This window comes from Etheostoma spectabile, chromosome 15 (genome assembly GCF_008692095.1).
Source record: "Etheostoma spectabile isolate EspeVRDwgs_2016 chromosome 15, UIUC_Espe_1.0, whole genome shotgun sequence".
Taxonomy (NCBI): Eukaryota; Metazoa; Chordata; class Actinopteri; order Perciformes; family Percidae; genus Etheostoma; species Etheostoma spectabile.
In genome coordinates, this window is record NC_045747.1 from 24527613 (window position 1) to 24553402 (window position 25790).

General features: G+C 43.4%; 1 protein-coding gene and 1 long non-coding RNA gene across 2 annotated transcripts in view; both read left to right on the forward strand.

Annotated features, from left to right (window-relative positions):
- Nucleotides 1-25790, forward strand: part of LOC116702262 (microtubule-associated serine/threonine-protein kinase 1) — a 90396-nt gene that overhangs the window by 14193 nt on the left and 50413 nt on the right. The window contains exon 3 of the mRNA XM_032536422.1: nt 10078-10106. Coding sequence (XP_032392313.1) covers nt 10078-10106 — 29 coding nt within the window. The remainder of the gene's footprint in view (nt 1-10077; nt 10107-25790) is intronic.
- Nucleotides 15035-25683, forward strand: LOC116702408 (uncharacterized). The gene is made up of 3 exons (XR_004335152.1): nt 15035-15155; nt 16448-16449; nt 25672-25683. It is a non-coding gene; the product is annotated as an uncharacterized LOC116702408 (long non-coding RNA).

Consider the following 25790-nt stretch of genomic DNA (forward strand, 5'->3'; position numbering starts at 1 on the left):
TTCCATATTTTAACATATATACAGTAAGTAACACTGGACTATAGTTGCATTCATACAAGGCCTGGCAATGCGAGACAACTAGAAATGTGAATATGGGTCATAATAGCAGCTTTTTTAAACAGCGTACCTATGGGAGCGTTTTTTTCGGGTTACAGGACAGTCTCGGTCACACAGTGTGTCTCAGGTGGTGAGCGTATGGATGAAAGTGACCCCATTTATTTATATAAATACATGATGTCACATTCAATCAGACTGATTCAGCTTTGCTGTGATGTTCTAGCATCACTATGAAGATCATTTTGGATCATCGTCAGTTTAGTTGAGACCAGGGGTCTTCATTGTTTTTTAAGCCAAGGACCCCTTAACTGAAAAAAAGACGGAGCAGGGACCCCCTGCTACATATTGCATTAAATGAAGTTGCATATTAAAGGGCCGCTATGCAGTTTTTGCAGTTTCTTCGCCGTTTTCTCGCTGTTTGCTGGCAGGTTTCTATAGAGCTCCCCCTACAGCTTCGGAATAGACATTTGGCAGCTCCCATGTTTACTTATCTCTGACTCGAAAAAAGTAATGTAACCATTCCAGTGACCCCCCCCCCCTCCCGGTGAGGATGCCCGGTTTAGTCTATACAGTCTCTTTTACCAAATGCTGGTAATGAATCGTCACGCATATGAAGTGTTCAAATGACCGCGTTCATCCATTATGGAGCAGCCTGCTCAGCCACGGGTCATACACCCCCCCCCCTCCCCCTTCCCCCTCCATCTTTGGGTGATTCAGTGAAGTGAACTGAGGAGAGAGGAGAGGAGCCTGCAGGCAACAAACAACGCGTGCAAGTCTATGTGCATTTATTTTCTTTAATACGGCGGTTATCTTATTAAAAATGACGAGTGGCGGCTCTGAGCTGCTGAGCTGAGGTAAATTGACACCTATAATTGCAAACAGAGAAAGTAAGAGAGAGAGAGAGAGGGAGAGAGAGGGAGAGGGAAGAGGGTGTGAATGAACCAAGGGAGGATTAGCAGTGAGGTGTGCAGATGGTTTCATGTCTCATCATCCCCGCCGCTCAGCTCGCTGCTCGGCTGCCGTGATGTACGACAGGAGCTGCGAGGGAATTCATCATGTCACAGTCAGACTCACAAAGCCACTGACAGTTTAAAGATATAGGCCGACTGAAGGATTCGGTGTGCGTGTGCATGCGTGTGCATGCGTGTGCATGTGTGCGTGTGCCACACATTCTCATGAAAGGGGTTGTATGATCACGTGACAGTTAAGTTTAGCAGAGAACAGGTGACTATAATCTGGGGCTGTGCTATTAATTGAATTTCAATTTTGGCTCCCAACAATCCCCATTATTTTGCCATGTTTTGTTTTGCAAGAACACTCTTAATTTGGTCTTGTGTTCTGAGTGACACGTGCGCGCACACAGCCACCCCCCATGCCTTAAAATCTCTCAGGGAGTCAGGGAGTCAAGTCGTGTGCATATCATCCGCTGGAATTTAAAAACGCAGCGCGAGTAAAGATGGCAGAAAGAGGGCAGCCACAGCAGCGTCTGGTGAGCAAAAATAAGACAAATCAAACTCCGTTGTCTGAGAACAGTGAAACCCACCCCCACACACACACACACACACACACGCTATACTCATTTACTGTACTTTTTCCAGCTGGGTGCATATAGGCCTACCAATCAAAACCAACATGGAAAAACTAATAAATAGTAAATAAGTAAAAGGTAATGTTCACATTTAGTTTTTTTGTTAAATTTAATGTAAAATGAGTCAACATGAGCCACTTAACGTTATTCTAAGGGTGTGTGTGTGTGTGTGCGTGTGCGCGTGCGCGTGCGTGTGCGTGTGCGCGTGCGTGTGCGTGTGTGGTGTGTGTGTGTGTGTGTGTGTGTGTGTGTGTGTGGAGACATACGATTGGCTCTGCGTGCCCTATTCAAGTGCCTTGTCGCTCCCTTGGGTCTCATCATCCCAACTGTCTCTCTCTCTGTCTCTCTCTCTCCCTGACACACACTCATTAATTCACTCAGCACCATATGGTGAGTGACACACCCCACTCCCCTGCAGTTGGGGGTCAGGGGTCACACCCATGATGCATTGCTGCAACACGACCAACATGAAACGAACGTCTTTGTGACAGCTGACTCTGTGACGCTGCGTTTGACCTGCTGACACACACATGTACATACACGTGTACATGTACATACACGTGTACTTGTACATACACGTGTACTTGTGCTGCGCATCGGAGTGTGAATGTGTATGAATGTGTATCTGATGAGCAGGTGGCACCTTGTACGGCAGCCTTGGACACAGTGTGTGAATGTGTGTGAATGGTGACTGTATCCTGTAGATGTAAAAGCGCTATGAGCAGTTGTTAAGACTGGAAAAGCGCTATATAAAATACAGCACATTTACATTTACACTTGTACATGCGCGTACCAGACAAACAAATCTTTTTTATACTTCATTTTATTCTTATAGTTACTGTTTTTTACACAAGGTTCATGCTGGAACAATGTTACATGTTGAAGCCTTTTCTATGGAAATAATCTTATGAGTTTATTTTGTAAGACCTGAGAAAACCTGTGTTGCAAATAGAAATCTGAGTTGACCATTGATTCTTGTTCAGACTGAAGGCTGCAGGAAACGGCTGGAAACTGTTCGACTTTACCACAGCTGTTTGTCCCCACCCCCCCGGCCGCTGCTGCCTGCTCTCGTCCACTTTGCAGGCGAGGCGCAGCTCATCATCTCGAACGAGCCTATTCTCTTCTCTACAAATGGACTACATCTTAGCATGTGACTTCATGCCCTGAGATCATGTGACTGAGAGATCATGTGACTGAGAGTTACATCCTGTGCACACTGAACAACTGATGTAATAGTCTTGGATTTTATATTTTTTAATCCAGTGTTTTTAAAATGTAAAGCTTTGTTGAAACCATGATTACCTCGATGCATAAATGAATCTCCATAGCCATCTTAACCGGTCATTGTTATCCCAGGCGGACGTTCACATATTAGAAATCAGATAAATGGCTGCACAAAAAGACCCATCTAGTATGCATCACATCAATAAACCTGTTTTGTTCTTGTCATCTGTTAAACCCAAACCAGTTAGTCAGTGTCTGCTGTAGATGACGACTGAGCCGGTCACTGTGTCTTGGCAGGAGGACAATCATTGATTGGGCCTACTCCCGACCATTCTTCTTTCTCAGCATGTCCACAGAATGATCGGCTCACCCCGATGGAGCGGCAAAATGCTTTATAGGCATGCAGCTCAGCTACTGCCATCTCATTAGTACTGGGGCTTTTTTTTATGCCTTTAGTGCAGGAAAGATGACTTGAAGGACACAGCAGCAAAGGAGCTTTTATAGGCTCGTCATACGCCAGGGAAATGAGAAGCAGGACGCAAGGCGAAGCAGCTTTATTTGCACAGCACGTTTCAGCAACAGGGCAACTCAAAGTGCGTTACATAAGACATTAAAGAACGGTTAAAAACAATAGCAAATATAAAACTGAGATTTTAGGACGCTAGTATGACCTAAAAGATCAGGGAATCATGAACACACAAACACAAAAACGTATGCACAACAATTTGAAGGATATCCTACAACATCACGGTGACCTCTGGACGGTCACATGACGAGTTGAGTTGAGTGGTCTTTACAGTTAAATTTAGCTGAGAAAAGGAGACCGCGTGCCAGGTACAGAGCACCGTGTGGGGGCGGTTGTTTCAGCGGCCGTTGCAGTTCAGTTTAGCCGAGAAAAGGTGACCGTCCTGCGGTGACGGCAGTTAAAGGAACACGTCGACTTATCGGGACTCTGGCTTCTTTCCTGCGAAATAAGCTCTGAAATCTGTGAAACAAACAAGTTCATTTTTAAACTGCATTATCATATCATTTAAGTGAGGACTCATAAATAACTACAAATAACTAACGTTAGGGATATCTGTTTATGTTTTAATTGTTTCAGAATTTAAAAAAAATATTGGCTGATAAATCGGCATATCGGATTTTTAAATCGCCAAGTATTTGTATCAATATCGGCCCTAAAAAATCCTTTATCGGTCGAGCTCTAATTACTTTTCACAGCTATATGTACAGATAGTTCATGAGAACTCATGAGCTTACACACACACACACACACACCACACACACACACACACACACACAGAAAATACACATACATTTTATGAGTGCTACATTTGAACTATTAACTACGTTATTTGATGTCAAAGGGAACAGGCTTTGACAGAAATAGGCCTTCTGCAGGTGAGAAACTACAAGGCCCAGCATGACTCTGTGTCCAAACACAAAGCAACCCCAGGGCAAAATGCTCCCACATAAACCCCAACAGGGCAAGATGCTCCCACATAAACCCCAACAGGGCAAAATGCTCCCACATAAACCCCAACAGGCAAATGCTCCCACATAAACCCCAACAGGGCAAGATGCTCCCACATAAGCCCCAGCCATGGCACAATTGCCCTCCGGCCTTAGAACAGTTTGCACAGTCTCCCTTTTCTTTTACACCAAATCCATTAACACCTGTACACTCCTGTCGGTGTGTGATAGTCTGGGACTAGAGCGGATCAGACGACCGTTTAGGAGCCCAGACCCCCCAGCTCACTCCCCCGGAGGACTGAGCTGAACCCGGGTGAAGAACTGCAGCCGTTCCTGTCAGAGAAAGGAGCAAATGTAGCGGGGAATTGTGTTGCTTTTCTAATCTGTGATTGGTGAGCATGTCATGTTTGTGACAGAGCCGCCCATCTGTTGTCAGTCACCCTCCGCCACCGCCAGACTCCATTAACGGGAACTCGGAGAGCTGGAAACTCGGCCGAGGCTGACGTGCAGCCGAGCAATGAGCAAAACGCGTGGCAGTCTAATTACACCACAGGAGAATTAAGTCACAGAGATTTCAGGCTTCAGAAGATGTGGAATGGGAGCGCAATAGCGAGGGTAATATTGTCTTTATTGAAATATTGCAGAAACACGGAGATTGTGAGTAACATCGGCAGATTTTAGAAGCCTAAATCTTGTGAAGATTGGTAAAAAAGTCAAGATTGGAATTAGGGATTCACTTTTTTACGCGTTAAAGTGGAATTGAGGGTAAATTGAGACAGATAGGCCTACTATGTGACACTGATTACTGAGTATTATAATAAAGTGAGGCTGAAAGAAGACTACTTTTATGTAATTACTGCTGGGTAAAGGACATTGATAAAGGACAACCGAAAGATGGCAACCATGTCTTAGTCAGGCTCATATACAGGATTTTAGCAATACAGAGGTCCACCTTTTTCCCCCTGGTCTTAATATGCACATTTTAAAGAGCCCCTACTATGTTTTATTATTATTATTATGTTTTTGGATTTTTCTTACCATCTTTAAGTGTGTTTTATAGTTTTTTTGTGTGTATGTAATCAATGTATAAAGTACAAAACAAACAAATGGAGCTTTCTCTCCCACTTATCCTCAACTGCCTAAAACGCCTCGCCCACATTCCTGTTAGAAATCTCTCAGTTAGTGATGTTTCTGATTGAGAATGCCAGCTCCAGGTGTCCATATGTGCTGCCCATTGGTGCTGCCTGAGCAAGCACAGCCCGCCCAGTGGCTTGTTTGAATTTGGTTGTCTATCTATTACAACTAATTCTCCCCTTGTTTGTGTGGGTTTCCTCCGGGTGCTCCGGTTTCTTCCCACCATAAAAAAAAAAAGACATGCATCCTAGGTAGGACTACAGTTGAAAAATAGCCAATTGGCTAACACTGGTGCATTTACAGAAATGTGAATGTGAATGTGAATTGACCTAATCAAATAAATAAGATAAATAAAATACTACGCTGACGTGGCGCGACAGCAATGGAGCTTTATGTCAGACGGCTCTCTGGAGATGAATGGCAATAAAAGAGTAAAATTCTACTTGTTGATTTCACCAATTTGCTCACGTGACTTTGCTGTAGTCCGTAGAAAGAATGCCATCTCATTTGTCCGAAGCTTCATTGTTCCCACCTCTCAATAATCTGAAGAACTCCCTTTGGTCCTACAGCCCACTAGTCCGACATCTTGGTTTAGAAATAAATGAACCCTCTGCTCCGACATCCCATTGTTCTGACCTTAGAGGTTTAGTGGATCAGCTCCCATGAGGTAACGTAACTCCATGTGAACAGGTCCTATCCCCTGACCAATCAACTGTCCTAACCTCAACCTCTCGAGGTCAAATGCCTAAACCCCGACCCCGTAGCGGAGTGACAATCAAGACTGGTCTCAGGGGCGTAATACCGAGGTCTGGACCTTGGTGCCATGGTCTCAGGGGCATCTTTTGCTGAGTTTTCTCCTCCAGACTTGCAGTAACACCGGCGGCGACAACGCCTATGAGCTCAGCAAGTTGTTGAATTTTCACTAAAAATTAAAATATTAAGACTCATGTCGTTGCTAAAAATTACACCTGGTGTGATTTGCAATCTTTTTAGATTCAATGCGTTTAAGTGAGACTTTTTTTTTAGAGGCAAGCATTCCTCATTTATAATTAATTAATTAATTATTAAGCTACAGCAGGAAGACTGTTAGCTTAGCTTAGCAATCGGAAGCAGGGGGAAACAGCTGGGTAGTTTACACTGAAACCTGTTTTTTCCCTTCTGTTTTTATAACAATTACACAGATGAAATATTAGATTTTAAAGGTGCTTTGAACAGAGCCATGCTTACCGTTTCCAGTTTTTAATGCTGAGCTAAACTAATTATATACAGAGTTTTGATTCTGTCAGTGAAGATCAGTGAAGTTTTAAAATATACAATAGACCTTCATCATGGTAGATTTTATTTACATGAATTAAACTTTAACACAATTAGTTAGTAGACCTTGTTTTTTGTCCTGTCTGCGTTGGGGGACTTTTGGACTGATGAACTCGGCAGACACTGCCCTCATGTACAATTTATTATAACACACATTAGAAGACATGGCGGTGTGTTTTCCGGGCGGTCAGGGCTTGTTTGGACAGTTAACCCTGATCAGAGGGAAGCTTGTCTTCATGCCCATCTCTCTGGCTCGAGTCCTCTTCCCCCCCGGCTCTGACGGCTCATGGTCAATTAGCTTCGATCGATGAAGGACAAAGTGAAGAGGGATCAATAAGGGGAATATTCAGCGGGCCCTGTAAGGAGGGATTTGTGTCTGTTAACAGGAAAACCTTGGGACATGCCTTCTTTAAAAGCCAGTCACAAGGTGCCCAGCTTTTCCACTGCAAGATTATTATTTTCTCTTCTTATGCCCCATTGTCTTAACAGGTCGTTATCACGTATACCTAGAGCTGGACAATGTATTGATATTATATTGATATCGTGATATGAGACTAGATATCTTCTTAGATTTTGGATACATCTTAATATCGTAATATGGCAAAAGTGTTGTCTTTTCCTGGTTTTAAAGGCTGCATTACAGTAAAGTGGTGTACTTTTCTGAACTTACCGGACTGTAGCTGTTGTATTATTTGCCCTTACCCCCTTAGTCATTATATCCACATTACTGAGGATTATTTATCAAAAATCTCATTGTGTAAATATTTTGTGAAAGCACCGATAGTCAACACTACAATATTGTTGCGGTATCGATATCGAGGTATATATCGTGATATTTGATTTTCTCCATATCGCCCAGCCCTACTTATACTTATCGTTGGTATGTAGTGGTGCATTAATATTCAATAAATGGTATCTGGGCCTTACACCTAGCCCCATGGATGAGGGCTGGCAGCATAAAAACACTCCTGGAGATTTGTCGTAGTGCACGTCTTTCAGGCAGCCGCACTATAAAACCTGTCACGTTTCAGTGTAGATCAGTAGCAGCAGGTCCACACACACACACACACACACACACACACACACACACACACACACACACCACACACACACACGGTTAATAATTGTATTGACTGTGCTTAGCAGGCGGTCGATGCGATGCTAACAGCACCTTAACAACGTTACCGTGCGCGTGACGGGGAAAGGTGTGAGCAGGTTAGTGCATTAATTGCAGCGGCTGCTTTAGACCATGTGACAGCTCACATATGAGACATTAAAACATCATTTAACCTTAATCTAAATCTGTTCATTGATGGAAATTACACAGAAAATACATAGAACAAAATAACCTTTTTCTTTGGGCATCCGTCATCAAAATGCCTTGAACTAGTATTACAACACTACAAGTAAAAGACTAAGAGAAATCTGAAATAAAAGGAAATGTAAAACAAAAAACACACACAAATAAACATCAAGTATCATATTGAAATGCCATAATAATACGGATAAAAATAACCTTAGTAAACTATAGCATAAAAGTAGGTGTTTTATGAGTATTTACTTGGGGTACCGTGCATTCTCAAAAACAAAAAACAATAAACAGAGTGCAAAGGTAGATCATATGGGTTTGGACTCCAGTTCTTTTAAGTTCTCATAGTAGGTAACGATGGTGTAGTATCTAATGATTTGTAACTTGAATCAGGCTCTGTTCAGATTAAATACTGCTGATGCAAGGGGGTTTACACTGTATTTTAATCATGAGTTGGAGTGAACTTTGGAAGGGATGTTTGGGCTAAAAGAGATGACTTGGATGTGATCTTTGGTTTCCCACGTAGCAAATCCTATATGTTATCTAACATGTGACCTGAACAGATCCTACACAAAGTATGTATAATGTATTGAAAGCTAGAGTGTGTTCATTGGGTTACCACTCTCCGAGCTTCTGCAGAACTTGTAAATTGATATAATGAACTTTATAATCAAGAAACAGAGTCGAGGTGGTTTTCTTTCGACACATCACCCAGCGTTGTTGTTCAGACTCCACAACGGGTCGCCATGAACAGGTTTCTCATTGACCCTCTCAATGTAAATTTAATTTTTTCTAACTTAAGAAAGAACATAACATCCTCCATGGAGGTGTGGTGGATTTGCCCCCCGAAAGGAGTCTACGGTGGGCAAGCAGAGATGTAAATGCAATTGTTCTTCTGATACACAATGTCACTGTGGAGCAAGGTAGGTTCCACATGTTCTTCAAAAGTTGCGTGTAGTTCAACTGGTTATGAAGTTTCATGTTGTTTCCCAAAGAAAACTGAGTTTTAGAACAGCAATACACACAGAGTGGATTTATCCTGGAGATGTACTTCCGTCACACACACACACACACACCACACACACACACACACCACACACACACACACACACACACACACACACACACACACACACACACATATCACACATGGACCTAAAGGCCAGAATACTCAGGCTCATGGTTGAGGCTGTGGGCATGATCCGTCTTTTACCCCTTTACTCCACCCTTGTGTACACTCCCTCCCTTCTCCCCCCCTCCCTCCCTCCCTCCCTCCCTCCCTCCCTCCCTCCCCTTCTCCATCCCTCCCCCCCTCCCTCCTCAGCCTGCAGTTCTTTTTGTAACGAGCCAGGCTGTGCTGGCATGAGATCTGGCTCTGCTCACATTGTTTTCATTCGGTGCAGTGAGTGTCTGCTGCTGCCCAATGTACTCCGTCCATCTGGACTCAGGAGATGGGGGGGGGGGGGGGAGAGAGAGAGAGAGAGAGAGAGAGGAAATTCTGTTATTAGTGCTGCCTTTAGTATTGAATTCAGTATTACATTTTTCCAATAAGGGAATGTTGGAAATGATTTCCTTTGAATTTGTTTTAAATCCAACAAGCAATCTGTTTGAACATACAATCCAGTTGAGTTAGAGTGGCATTTATAACCTCGTTAGTCTAGATTACCAGCGGGTTTGTTGAAAGAAACCCAATTTTCTGATATAGAAACGTTTTGAAAAGGGTTCAGAGTTGACCCGAGGACAACAGGAGGGTTAACGGTCTGTGGTTTTATTGTGTAATCCTAACTTCCTGTTTCAAGTAAAAACATCCCATTTCAGACGGATTAGGGTTTTCAAAGCTTACTTTAAAGGGGACAGTTTCCTAATCATGTTGTGTTTATGTCATGTTTGTCTTCGTGAAGTGTGTATTTGATTTTTTTATTTATTTATTTATGTGCCTGATCTCTCTTTTTTCTCTTTTCCTTTGTCTTTCTTCCAGAAGGATTTGCCACTGCCTCGCAAGAACAGGTGAGTGTTTTTCACCCTTTTTCACCCCGCCCTCCGTGTCGAGCTGCAGTGGTTTGCCTGTTGTGTTTTTTGGAAAGCGTGGAGCATGCACCAGTGGTGCTTGTGGTGTGAAGTGTGCAGTCCTCGTGTGAGTGAAGAGGAGGAGGAGGTGGAGTGGAGGGATGCTGGGAGTCTGTCGGAGTCTGATTCCAGCCAGCTGGGCGCTCCGCGGGCTGTCCATGGTGCTGAAAGCCATCCTGCCTTTTCCAGTCGGTCACTCTTTCTCTCCCACTCTTCTCTTTCTGTCGCTTGGTTATTTATCTGTTTCTATTCCGCTCTCATTTGCACCCAGCTCTACACTACCTAACCATATTCTCTAAATCTCTCTCTCTCTTGGTCTCTATTTTAACGATCTTAGCGCCTGGTGCAGCAGCGTTTAGGGCGAGTACGAATCCACTTTTGCTAGTTCGACGGCAGAAAAATAAGGGTCTGTGCTCCAGGCGCGTGGTTCAGAAGGGTTGTACTTATTAATCATAGATGTGTTTTGGGCGTAACCTGCAATAAATCAATCAGTGTCATCTCCCATTCCCTTTAAAAGCCATTTTGTACCATGATGCATTGCTGTTATGATGGAGGATTTACTGAGCAGGAAGGAGAGGGTTTTCGTGTGTGAAGTGAAAGCACGCGAGCAGATCATATAGTAATACTGTTTCACATTGTAATATTTTCATTTTTAATCTTTGTGTGTGTGTGTGTGTGTGTGTGTGTGTGTGCGCGTGTGTAACAAGCATAGTGTGCGCTCGCTGTGCACAAGCCTAGGAACATTTTATGAATTCGCTGTTAAAACAACAATGAAATGCTGCGTTATTGACTTTAGAGGTTTTTGTTGGTCAATGGCGCGATCACTTCCTGCTGCTTCAAGATAGCAATACGCCCAGAATGCACCTAAACACACCTCACTGTAAGACCAGCACGCCCAGAATGCACCTGGACACACCTCCCTGTAAGAGCAGCATGCCCAGAATGCACCTGAACACACCTCCCTGTAAGAGCAGCATGCCCAGAATGCACCTGAACACCCTCCCTGTAAGACCAGCACGCCCAGAATGCACCTGAACACCCCTCCTTGTAAGACCAGGATGCCCAAATGCACCTGAACACACCTCCCTGTAAGACCAGCACGCCCAGAATGCACCTGAACACACCTCCCTGTAAGACCAGCACGCCCAGAATGCACCTGAACACACCTGAACACCACCTCCCTGTAAGACCAGCACGCCCAGAATGCACCTGAACACACCTCCCTGTAAGACCAGCACGCCCAGAATGCACCTGAACACACCTCCCTGTAAGACCAGCACGCCCAGAATGCACCTGAACACACCTCCCTGTAAGACCAGCACGCCCAGAATGCACCTGAACACACCTCCTGTAAGACCACGCCCAGAATGCACCTGAACACACCTCCCTGTAAGACCAGCACGCCAGAATGCACCTGAAACACACCTCCCTGTAAGACCAGCACGCCCAGAATGCACCTGAAACACACCTCCCTGTAACCAGCACCCAGAGCACCTGAACACACCTCCCTGTAAGACCAGCACGCCCAGAATGCACCTGAACACACCTCCCTGTAAGACCAGCAGCCCAGAATGCACCTGAACACACCTCCCTGTAAGACCAGAGCCCAGAATGCACCTGAACACACCTCCCTGTAAGACCAGCACGCCCAGAATGCACCTGAACACACCTCCCTGTAAGACCAGCACGCCCAGAATGCACCTGAACACACCTCCCTGTAAGACCAGCACGCCCAGAATGCACCTGAACACACCTCCCTGTAAGACTGGAAATTGACAACTTCATCAGTCTTAAACTAGCAAAGACACTGCTACTGCTAAAACTCTCGTGTGGATGGTGATGTGGACGACTTTGTCTAAAAAAGGCTTAAAAATGAAAACGTAGGAGCGCTGATGCAGCCTTGGTCTGTTTCTGTCCTGATCTTTTAGTTTCTGTCCTGATCTTTTAGGACATCAGCAGCCCTCCATCCAATGATCATAGATGAGCTCAGTGGAGTTAGGTCCACATTCAATCTGCTGACTGCACCCATTCATAAGCAAACAGCCATCCAGAGTACGCATGTGTGGGGTGCATCGTTATCAGATTGGCTTTTTTGATGATTGACTTAATTCATCATATGCTGAATTGAATATCAATATTTGGATCCAGCCCTAGATTCTCGGCCTCTTACATTCATTCATGTTCTTTGCCTGCGGTAAAGAAAAAAGCTTTTAACTCCCATCACATCAGGTTCTTTCAGACATTGAAAGCACAGAAAACCTCCACAAATGAGTCACAGATTACACTCTGTACCAACTTAGCCTTAAGAAAACAATCATCTTTTGTTGTTGTTCCTCTCTAAAAGATAGACCCACCCACCCTCCATCCCTCTCTCTCTCTCTCTCTCTCTCTCTCTCTCTCTCTCTCTCTCTCTGTAAAGCTCGTGTGAGCTCCAGTATGCGTTGCATTGCGATGACACAGGCTTTCTGACTGCTCCCCGTCACCGCTCAGCTGTTGCTGCTGCTGCTGCCCTTGTTGCTCCGAGCTACGCCTAGATACCCAGCGAGCAGCATGTTCCGACGCACTAAAAGGTACAACACGACACAGAGTAGTGAGGGTTCGGTTTCTTTCATGTGAGGTGCAGTAGTAGCTGGCTTTCTGTCCATTTTGTACATATTCCTCCTCCTCTCTAATTCTATTTCTACTCTCTCTTTCCCTCACCCCTCTCTCTGTCTGTGTGAGTCTATAGTTTTCGCTGTATACGTTACAAAGAGGCTCTTATTGACAGTGCGGCTGCTCTGCTGATTGTGCATGTAAAGAGTCAATATTGATTTTTAGTATATTACAGAATACTGTCACTGTAACACTTAAGGTCTGCCAGCGTATATGTTTAAAGCCCCAGCAAAGGATACAATGTGAAAACTTTCAGTTTTTAACCCTTCCGCAGACGTAAATCATTGGTAGGGCTGGGTACCGAACTTTGGTACTTTGAAGTGTTGAGTGTCAAAGAAATGCCTCGTCATTCAATACCCAATTTCAATAGGAGGAGATGCACTAAGGAGTACATCTCATCAGCGTCAGTGAGCCAATAAGCACACAGCATGCTTCTACCGAGATCTCATAACGCTGCTGATTGGCTAATGTTACACGTCGAGGAGGCAGTGTTGTGTATTTTGCAAGGCTTGAATACACACTGGGTCCTATAGCTTAGTTGTGATGGAGCGTAATGATAAATGTTGTAATTTCTTTTTGTAAAAATGTATTTATAAAATTGATATTGAAAGAAAGTATCCTTCAGGAACAGGTGTCAAATTCCAGGTATCGATAGTGAAGTTTTTTAATGATATCCAGCCCTAATCGTTGGTTACGTAATCACGTTTAAATCAATTTTCAATTAAAAAAAACGCATTTCTTCTTTTTGCCGCAGAAAGCTTAAGCTTGATTTATGGTTCTGCGGAGGCTCCACACGGAGCATTGAGCGGCCTAAAGTTGTGCGCCAGTGTGCGCATTGATCTCTATAATAAGAGAATAGCAGGGCCTGCGTGCGTGCGTGCGTGCGTGCGTGCGTGCGTGCGTGCGTGCGTGCGTGCGTGCGTTTGCTGTGTGCGTGCGTGTGTGGAAGATGCGGCGTGATTTCTGTGGAGCGAGTTCTACTCTAGATCATAGTGGGAACCAGTGTCTCGTCCTGGTGCTTGACACCTTGTCTTTGCAGAGGTAACATTTGACGAACTGCTCTTACATTTATAAAACACGTCTCAAACACTAAATATGTCAATAAAACATAACTTGTGATGCTTAAAATATATTGAGTTTTAAAGATTGTATTTATTTGGATTTTGACAATACATATTAAAGCTATAGTGCGTAGTTTCTGTCGCCCCCATGCGGAATTCAAAGTATTGAAGTCGGTGCGTCCATATGATACAAGCCTTCTGTGATCTCGCCACCAAAAAGGGGCTAAGACCAGTAGATTCTGGCCCAATAAAAGTCTGTTCTGTGTTTATTTGTACTCCTAGAAGACGCTTCGTCTCTTAATCTCACTCCACACACAACTACACATTTACTAGCTGCAGGAATTTAAATAACAAATACATATTTTACTTTGAAAATCTAATTCATGCCGTTTCAATTCTGAGAGCAAGATGCTGTATTCTGGGATTATCTGTAAAATGGGAAGAAGAAGGGAGAACAGCCATTAGTCAGATGTGAATGTTACTCCTTTCAACCTATCCAAAGGCCTTTAGACTTGAGATATGACAATTTTGTGAAATTCAGGAAAGAAAATATACAAATCTGGATACACAAAAATTCCACTTTATATTCAGATACTGTGCATTAACAGTCAAATTTTCAGAAACTATCAGACATACATTAGATTTCAATACCCATATGATTAAAAAAAAAAAAAAAAATTATCTTTAAATATGTCCAGGAAGTAACGGAGCAAGATATGAAAAAGGAGGGTTAGTCACAACCTTGAGATAGAGATTGATTTGCCGCTATATATTTGGTGTTTTTATCTTTCTCGTTGTGGTTTTGTTGACCCTGATGTGAACCTAACATGGAGTTAATGAAAAGGCGACTGATCGTCGTGACATTTCCAGCAGACCTGCAGGTCGACTGATTCACCGTCGGAAGAAGTCAATCAATGAAAGCATGAGCCACAGATGAGTCACGCTCAACGAGCTTCAGATGGATTTCCTGCAGCCTGTTCACCGATGGTCAGAGATGTGTTGTTTTCTGTATTTGGATCTTTTGGGTTATTAGGAGACGTTTTTACCCAGCGGACGATATCTTGTTCAAGATCTCGAATCTCTACCAGCCACTGCTAGGGCTGGGTACCGACTTAATTGCTTTTTAGGTACCGACCGAATTCCCTCCCGATGCCTCGTCATTGACTACACAATTTCAATTCTTAAGGAGCAAATCTCATCAGAGTCAGAGAGCCAATAAGCACGCAGAATACTTCTACGAAGATCTAATAATGTTTGTGATTGGCTGTTTGACGTTGTAAAGAACACGCAGGAAATACTCTGCAGACGGGGCTCACGTAGTAGGAGCTGAAAAATGAATACGAATTGTGCTGTAATGTGTAATATCATCATCGTGTATCATGTAATGTTTTTTTTATTATAAAATTGGTATCTGGAAAAAAAAGTTTAGGAACCGGTATCAAAGTCATGGTATCAGTATCAGTACCAGTATCAAAAATCTTTGAGCAATACTAGGGATGAACGTGGATTTTGTGGAGCTGATTGGCTAATTTAGCTTTCAACTCACTTGGCGATGGCTTATGTGTGACAGACTTTCATTAGTATGGAATACAAGCACTATAGCTAGAAAGGAAAATTGGAGAATTAGAAAAGAAATTGCAGTTTGGATTCAGCTATAAAAACAAAAGTAGTACTTTCCGCAACATGAACACCCGATGTCCAGGGTGAAAGTCTTGTATTTTTACCTGAACTTCTTCTAGGACACAAACTCTGCTCCCCCTCTTGAAAGCCCTGTGTTTTAGGATTCATCCATCCATTCATCCATCCATCCATCCATCCATCCACCCACCCTGGTCTCCTCCCTATGCGGATCTTTGCGCTCTCATACAGCAGCAGTCAATGTGGTGTAAACAGCAATAAATACGTGGAATACATAGGAATTACAGTGCAAAACGTATCTATATGTACGAAGAACATTTGATTTTACCATTAAGCACAGACAGAATCTTTCCTGCAGGGATTGATAAAATATCACATTATATTATACATAATTTAAGCTCTATTTTCCTTTGTACTTCATACTTTCAATCACACTGATGTGTGAAAATGCGAGCTGACATTTGAGTGGCGGGGGTTTTCTCTCTTGTGACGGAAGTAGTGGATGTCATGCTGAGTCTCTCGGAGTGACTTCATCCTCTTCTGCTGATCAGGGATTCAACCGGCTTCTGTTACTGCAGAGACTCTTATTGTAGGGCACACCTGAGCGCGCGCACACACACACACACACACACACACACACACACACACACACACACACACACACAGTCGTGTGTGTAGAGAGAGCTAAATGCTTAAAATGACGGCCAAACTGAGGTAGTTGTTTTTGGAACCATAAAGGAAAGATTAAAAGTCAGCTCTCAGCTTCAATCTGCAACGTTAAAAACATCAAACAAAGCCACGTATTCCTGTTTCCTTGACTTGCTTCCTTTCCTCACGTCTTAGTCCGTCCCACCGAGGAAGCATGGGAGAGACGCGAGATAACCATGCTAGGAAAGCAGGAACGAGGAAATGTGTTTTTAGAAGCATGAGACGTCCTTTACTCTAAAGCGTCAGCTGCACGGGTGGACTTAGCAACGTTCTTCAGCTGCTCTCGTGTTTCCTCGCTCATAGCTCCTCGGAGATCCCTCCTCAATCCTAGTTCCTCGGTCCTTCTTTCCCAGGGCAGGAATAAGTGCATTGAGACGGCCTTCACTATGGAGGGCCAGAATAACTTCTGGTTCAAGCAAAGGAGATATAAGAAATAAGAGAGAAATAAGAAAAGTGAGATCCAGCCCGTGTTGTCTTGGTCTCTATACGCTATACTCTGGTCTTGGTGATGACTTGGTCTTGGTTTAGGTGGACTCACGAGGAATCGTTTTTAAAATTTGTCTCAAATTCAGATTGGGTTCAGTGTATGGAAAGAGAGCTACTTTTCTAAAATGACCACTTAAATGAAGACCAAAAAGGTTTCTCTGAGGTGGTTGTTTTTAGTAATTTAGTCATCAGTTAGTCTTGTATTTCATTGCTGTCTTACTTTATTTTTGCCATTTTATATTCTGTTTAGTGTAAGTTTTTAACTGCTCTTTAATATTTCATTCAAAGCCCTCTAAATTACCTTACTGCTGTTATATGCTATACAAAAAAAAGCTGCCTTGCCTTGCCTGTGTAAAATGTCATGTTCAAGGCACATTTCCTTCTAGAAGCCAAAGTCACGGGTGGGAAAGAGAACAAACAAAGGTGTTAATAACGTAATGGAAGCGAAGGAGGAGGAAAAAGAGGGAGCTTCTGGGAGAGGTGAAAGGAGGAGAGGCTGAGATAGAAACAGGGCCCTGGGGTAATATCTGTGTCTGCTCCTCCATTAGGGACCAGCTCACTACGGTTACGTGAACAACAAGGCACACACACACACAAAGCCTGCAAGCTTTGACCGTCTCTCTCTCCATTTTTCTTTCTTTGGTCTTTCTTTTTTCACCTTCTTTCCGTTTTTCCTTCTTCTGTTTCCTTCTCTTTCTGTTTTGCCGGGCGTAACCATTCATTTGCGTGCGATTGGTGAAGAAAGCAGAGCGTGGGTGTTTCTTGATCATGCACAACAAAACATGCAAGAATTAAATCCCACTTTCCCAAAAACCGGGGGGTAGACCACCCAAGCCCGCCCTGCTTTGTACTTTAATAGTTTAAATGCACAAGTTGGGGGGGGGGCGAAAAAAAAGAGATTTCAAACTGGAGAGCGGAAAAAGGGAAAAAAATTTTTCCCGGGAAAGGGTTGTTAATTAAACTTTCAAATTTAATTTTTTTTTAGTACAAAATTTAACAAAGAGTTATCCAAAAACCCTTTTCAGTAGAGTAGGTTTAGACCAAAATCTAATTACAAGGACCCAACAGTTCTAGTAGTTTCCCCAGAGCAAACAAAATGTACAGTGGGGGGGGAAAAAAAAATTTCCTTTTAGGAGAAACCCCGGGCCAGACCCAGACCCCGGGCCGAACCCGACCAGACCCGGGCCCAGACCCAGGTCTGGTAAAGGTGTCGGGGCCGGTTGGGGTTAGAATGAAGAGTGGAATTACAGCACAAAAAAAAAAGAGTTTGAGTAGTTTTGGGAAGAGGGCATGGCACACAAGGCCCCCCCCGGGCGTAGAGGATGAAAAGGATCGCAGAACATGTAGGGGGACCATGGTGTGTTTAACCCCAACCGATTTTTTCCTTTAAAACCCGAGTTTTGGTGGCAAACCTAAAATGCCATCGCTGCATGACGTATTTTTTTTGGCTAAACTCCCCCACGCGCCCCTAAAAGGACCCCCACGCCGGCTAAAGGACTGCTGGGAGCCCGGGGTCCGGAGCTCGTGCGGCCCAAATAAACTAGCAACCTTTTCTGGGATTTTTGTATCTGATTATATGTTTATACAGCGCTTACTTGTTTAAAAACTCTTGACCGAAAGGGGGAAAATTTTCCCCGCATGGTGTGAGAATGAAAAGCTTTGGAAGGGTTTGAGGACAAGATGAATTTTTGGATGGCAAAAGGGAAGTGGGGAGGCAAAAATTTTTTTAGATGAAAAATTTCCGAGAGACATATTTGGTTTTCCCCCGGCTTGGGGTCGGTGCAGTGTGCAGGTGGGTCACCCAAAATTTCCCGTATTTCTAAAAAATATCTGTAAAACTAAAAAGCATCACACTTCCCAAAAAACAAACTGTGCAACCAAAAGGAGGTCAGTGTGAGGCCATGCCAGCTGAGTCAGACCGGAGAATCTTTTCTTCTAAGTGCTTCAGCTTTTCCCCGCAGGAGTGCTTGTTAGCTTATCCTTATACATCTCCCATTAGCTTTCAGTTAAGGGCCTTGTCTTCCCCTTCCTCTTAGAGTTATGGGACCCTTATTCCGTTTGATCCTCCACCGTCTACATCTTACAGGAAAAAACCCATTTGATGACACAGGCTCCTCAGCAGCACTACTGTCACTCCCCAGTGTAAGTGAAGTGCAGATGTAGATGGAGTCTCAGATTTAAACGGTTTACAACATAACATGTCATACTGGGATTTGTGAAATCCATGAAATAATAAACTTCTCATTACAAACAGTAACAGAAGATGGAAATCATTTTAGAAACGTTTTTCTATGATTGTTTAATTGCTAAGTTGGCTCAAAACACCTTTCAGCTGACAGCCTTTGTTGTGTTTGATTGCTAGCTTGCAGCTAAGCTAGCAGTCATTTCAAACTTTTTTAAGCTATCTATCAAAACACCATTCAGCTGACAGCCTTTGTTGTGTTTGATGCTAACTTGTAGCCAGCAGTGAACCCACTTAAGTAGGTTAATGTTTTACTGTATTGACATTACAGAAGTCTCTGGTTAGCATCTTGTATGCTGGTTGTCGCGAAGTGAAAACTCAAATCTGCCCTCGACTTACATCGGGGAGTGACATCTACATTTACCCCCGCTAGACAGATCTTGCGGCTGTCTGCTGTCTACTTAGCTGCTGTGTTCCCCAGACTGAGACAATAAATGTGAGCCTTTTAAATCCAGACTGATATTCTGTCCGGGATGTATTGGGACCCCGAAGAGCTGAGGAACCTGGGAAGGAGCGTAGACTGTAAAGATAATGAACGGACCGCCATTTTGAAGCCTCGAGTTTGGCAATTTGGCCGTCGCCATCTTGGTTTTTGAAACAAGACCTGACCATTTTTGGAAGATACGGCGGAGCTGGGGAGGACGACGCAGCCAAGCCAGTGTTGTTTTTGGTTGTTATGGCGCTACGCTAAGCTAGACACTAAAGTTGCTGATTTTCAAGCCTTCTGAGGAGACTCATCGAGCGAAGATTTAACGACAGGTAAACGCAGACCTCTGGGTACTGGTGCCTTTTTATCTGCATCTAAGGCAGAACAGAAAATTGGCAAACCTTCCCTTAAGTTACTAGCTAACACTAGCAGTAGCTAACTAGCTTGTTTGGCATAACACTGAACAAGACGCTTAAAGGCGACCAAAATGTTCCTTTGTTAACTTTGCTGATGTAAAAACACAGTGAGAGGATATGGGTTTAAGATGAAAACAGACAACACCCAAACACAGGTCTCTTTTATTGTCCACAGCGTTAGCGTCGCTAAGCCTCAGTCCTGATTGACAGGTCCTAAAGCACCCAATTTATTGTCTGTTTTAAAATAAATGGGAAAATAATTAACTAAAGCAAAACCATGCATTGATGATTTTGAAACTAGCAATTGAGATAATACTCATTATGAGAATGTTTACTGAGATAAAATAATAATGTACACTTGTTAGTCCCGCAAGGGGGAAATTACAATAATAAAAACTGAGAAGTGGGTCACTTTCTCATAGACTGAGAAACAGACTTGTGGTGAAAGGGTTTTAAAAGTATGTTTGACTCATCTCCCTGCCGTTGTGTTTTAGGCCAGGCGAGGATTTTGACATTTAACACAATGCTTACTGCAGTTGATTGTAAATGAGATGAAGCAGAGGACGGTGTTGTGCCTCAGGTCCTAAACCATAACCACTGTGGCTTCTGTCCTGGCCTTTTACTTCCGGGCATTGTTAAATTTACTGCTGTAAAGAGACTTTTTGGACTAATTGGAATCAATAAATACGTCTGTATCCTGTACATGCATCACTCTGATGTCATACCTTAGCTCTACAAAAATGATCAGATAGATACGTTATTGATTCCCAATGGGAAATTCAATATTTTGATTGCATGCTTAATTTAAAGGACACCGATCTTAAAATGCTAAATATGGCACTGTCCCCTTTTTTCTTGGCTTCTTTATGCACATTAAGTACATTTTTACGTGGGGTGCCCAAACTTTCGAACCCCACTGTATATATATTTATAGATATTAGTGCTGTCAAACCATTAAAATATTTAATCGTATTTATGTCATAGTTGACTCACACAATTAATTACACATTTTTATCTATTCTAAATGTCCCTTGATTTCTTTTTGTCCCATTATTTTTCTCATTTTAATGCTCTTTTCAGACAACAAGCCGCCGTGTGACCACAGCTCCCCAACCCCCCCCCCGATCCCCTCCAGGGTCATAGACGCCAAACAGACATTTAAAGTGCTCCAGTCCTGTCATGCTGCTATAAAACTTCACCGCAGAGATACATACTCTAAAAGAAAAGCATGGTATTTTATCTTTGCTGAGAGGAGGCAGACAGGGATGTTTGCTTCCTAATGCCTTTCTCCTCCTTGGTTTCTTCCCTGAAAAGTCCCATTTCATTTTTTCCACCAACATCTTCACTGATGTACTCACCGCTATCATTTCTAACTCCCATCGATTCAACGCTCTCCTCATGCTGGAGAGGTAAACACTTCCCTGACTCCTCACCAGCAGCTCCCTCCTCCCTCTACACCTTTCTCTCTCATTTTCTCTTTCTTATCTGTGTCTGTGTGTGCACCAATCCCTCCTCCTCTCTGCCTCAGATCTACTTTCTCTTTGACTTTGTGCATCACGGCTACATTTGTGAGGTGTTCTATGAATGGGCAGATGTGGTTGGATCAATATTAATGGTGTCCCCGCTGTTACAGTAAGTAGAGGGAGGAGTATGAACATGCAGAGGATGAAGGCTCCTGTGTGTCTGGCTTTGTTAGAGCTGTGTGTGTGTGTGTGTGTGTGTGTGTGTGTGTGTGTGGTGTGTGTGTGTGTGGTGTGGTGGGTGTTGTGTGTGTGTGTGGTTGTGTGTGTGTGTGTGTGTGTGGTGTGTGTGTGTGTGTGTGTGTGTGTGTGTGTGTGTTCAGCCTTTAAGGTGGACACCTAAGCGAGTGAAGGTGATAATATGGCGGGTGTGTGGAAAACAGCTGAGATTGAAACAGACAAAGAACAAGACTGAGATATTAAAAGAAGAGACGGGGATTTGCCTGAACAATGCACAGTGACACACACACATAGATGCACGGTTCGATGCCTACTGTATGTTGTACCCACGTGCGTGTGTGTGTGTGTGTGTGTGTCTGTGTGTGTGTGTGTGTGTGTGTGTGTGTGTGTGTGTGTCTGTGTGTAACAATGGAAAGAAACTGGGTTATGTTTACCTTGCGCCTGTATGTGTGATGAGCACCACTGAGAGCACATTTAACCTGCATCTCTCTCTCTCTCTCTCTCTCTCTCTCTCTCTTCTCTCTGCTCTCTCTCTCTCTCTCTCTCTATCTCTCTCTCTCTCTCTTCTTTTCCCTAACTAAACTTGCAGTCACCCCATCCCCCTAAACATTTACCTTCCCTCATCTCGCTTTCATGTCTCAGTTGCACCAGCTAACCCCCCCCCATATCTCTCTGCACATGTCCTCCAAGCCTCCAGCATCCCTCGGCAACAGCACGTACAATCCAGAATCACTGAGTGCAGTGGAGTGCATCTCTCCCTCTCCTTTTCCTCTCCCCCTCCCTCCCCTCTTCTTGATCTCGAATGACCATCCAGCAAGAAACACCCCGCCGGGCATCGCTCTGAAATTTGGACTCTGCATCCACGGTAGCTTTACTTGCTGGATGCCAAAGTAAATACACGCCAGTTGAGCCCAGCGTCCATGTTCGTAAATAGCAGGGAAAGTGACAGCGCTACAGGAGAAATCCAAGGCCAAGCTCTGCGTGTGTGTGTGAGTGTTTACAGCCAGCCTGCATTGATTTCCTGCAGCACTGAGAATCCATTAAACAGTCCTGCTGCTTGGTTTCACTTGGTTTTCGCCTCTGTCTGTCTTTCTGGAACAAGGGCAGGCAACCTGCGGCTCCCCTGTGACTTTGACAATAAGTTATATGTGAATGAATGAATGTTATTTTTGTAAACATTTTAAATTTCATGTTTTATTGCTGTAGGCCTAGTGCTTTCACATCTGTAGTTCGGCTCTTTTGGTCCGGACCAAGGGCAAAAAACTACACATTGTAGCATATTTCAGCCGTTTCGGTTCCTTTTTAAACAGCATTGTTTGCCGATATGCCGATTAATCGGCCAATATATATATATATATATATATATATATATATATATATATATTTATATGTATATATTTATATATATTTCTTTTTTTTTAAATCCAGAAACGCATTACAAAACAAACAGATTTCCCTAACAATAGTTATTTGTAGTTGATTATGAGTTCTCACGTACGTTGTAGAGCGTCCTCTGGTGGACAGACTATGCAACGCCATCACTAACAGGGACGTTGTAGAGCGTCCTCTGGTGGACAGACTATGCAACGCCATCACTAACAGGGACGTTGTAGAGCGTCCTCTGGTGGACAGACTATGCAACGCCATCACTAACAGGGACGTTGTAGAGCGTCCTCTGGTGGACAGACTATGCAACGCCATCACTAACAGGGACGTTGTAGAGCGTCCTCTGGTGGACAGACTATGCAACGCCATCACTAACAGGGACGTTGTAGAGCGTCCTCTGGTGGACAGACTATGCAACGCCATCACTAACAGGGACGTTGTAGAGGGTCCTCTGGTGGACAGACTATGCAACGCCATCACTAACAGGGACGTCGTAGAGCGTCCTCTGGTGGACAGACTATGCAACACCAATGCTCAACATGGTTGACAGTCCATTTTTTTTTAAATATTCATTTATTCATTTATGATGTTGTTTTTTTTTTTAAATCGGCCATTATAAATGCTGATACCAATATATTAAGAAATGCCTAATAATATCGTCCTGCTGATATATCGGTCGGGCTCTACTCCAGACAGATAGTTTAAAGGTTGCTTACTCCTGGAGCAATGAAAGGCAGCGACGCTCTGTTGGATCTCACACACTGAGACATACACATCATTGATGTGACTGGGATCAGCGGGGGGGCAGGAGGAGTGTTGCAGGGAGATCATTGCAGCATCAGACTATAAAAAGCTTTCAGGTTATTGAACAAGGTCAGGATATTATTTATTCAGCTTAACAATGTGATATGGCACAACAGCAGTTATCAGACCTGCATGTTAAACTCAACCTATTGGCTTATGGGATCAATATCTATAAGACTAGTTATAGATCTGATCGATCAGGACATCCTGTGTGCGTTTCGAATAATGAAAACAGGTAGATGTGATGGTGCTCATTCTGTTTTGGGAACTAATTCACAAATATGAAGTTATATGTAAGTTGGGAACCTAAAGTTATGGTTATCCTTTTATTGGGTAGCTTGGCTGCTGGTTGTATTCTCAACAGCCAATCAACCAGATTTGTTTGCTCAGTGCAGGATAAATCTCGGCTGATGTTGCACAGGTGTAAAGACAATCTTTAGTTTGTGATCTGGCACCTTGCCCAACTTTAAAGCAGAGGTGAAGTCACGGACCGCCTTAAAAGTGAGATTGTCCTCCACCAAAAAACGCTTCCATAGGTCATTTGTTATAATATACAGTATATAACAAACAATGGAGTTTTTCCATTGAATGGTACCTGCTCGACTTGTCTCGCAACTTGTCTACTCGGCTTTTTTGGTTGTCCATTGTGAAAATAAGTCCCTGGTACCAGCCAACAGGTACTTTTAGTATCACCTCCGTGAATGGAGTGCGGTCCAGACCTACTTTACCTGTAAAGTGTCTTGAGTGTACATTGTCCAATTGGCTCGAAACCTTTTCATGATTCATAAGGCTCAAAGTCATTGCTCCCCCTAGTGGCAACAGGTAGTAGGCCCAAAACTATACATGCAATACTTTAATGAACTACTCTGAGATATCAACTTCAACTTCAAATTTGGACTGTGCCATCTAAAGACCTATTATGTTATGAAAAGACGGCCATTTTGAGCATATATTGATGAATAAAGAAGTTGTTGTAACTTGAGTGTGCATTGTCTTGTCTGCCCGAAATTTCTCATGATTGACAAAGGTCTATGCCCCCCCCCTCCACTGGCTTCAGGAAAACCGCATTAAAGACAAACATCATCTGATTTACATGAAACTTATAATGTGTGATCTACATGTGATACTTTAACCACGCCTACTGACTCAGACCACGCCCCCTTTCATAACATTTGAACCGTTTAAGGTAGAGTCTTGTGTGAGGTATCATTAACCTCAGCAAACCTTTTTTTTGAATTGGTAATGGTTTGTCCCGCTCCTTATGATTAAGCCAAACACCCTTTTATAGTCAATGACCCGTTTGATGTAGATTATTGTGTGAGGTGTCATTGAACTGAGCAGGGAGTTCCCTTTTCATTCGATTTGCAGTGTCTGAGTGTCTGCAAAGGCACGGTCACCGCCAGTAACCCCGACACACACAGAGGAGCGAGGGCCCGTCCAACGCTGCTTGCAGCTTTAATACTGTAAATAACATAACATTATTAAACTGCTCCGTTGCCCCTGTGTGAGCGTTCTGACAAAATAAAGAACATCGCAGACAAAAAAGCATAAGGAATACAAAAAAGCTTTGCTCAATTTACTCCATAATGGAGTGTCGGCTGGATGCAGTAATATCGTGAGCAGTGTGAAGTGGAGCCCACAGGCAGATTGGAGGTGACTCAGTGTGTGACTCTGCTTTTAAGTGGCCAAAACATAATTAGCTGAGGTCACTGAAAGGTGGATGTTTGCCTTTTTGTGCCGTTCTCATCTATCCTGTCTTTTCTCCACCGCTTGTCGACACTTTTCTGGCTAACTTTGCCTCTTTTTGTCCCACTCTCCACTCTCCTTTCTCGTTTTTTATCTTTGCTGAGAGGAGGCAGACAGGGATGGATGACTGAGGAAATTGATTTCTCCTTATCGCTGCTACAGTTGTGCACATATCCGTGCATAGAGACACAGATTTCATTCATTTTTTCATCCAACCTTTTAATTTATTTTTGCTCAAGACATCATGGAGGGGCGTCCCTCATTTACGATGACATCCAGTCAATTACGACGCCAAAGTAATCCAAAAAGAAAGAAACAAAACAACAACAGAAAAGAAGCAACACCATCAACAGAAAGC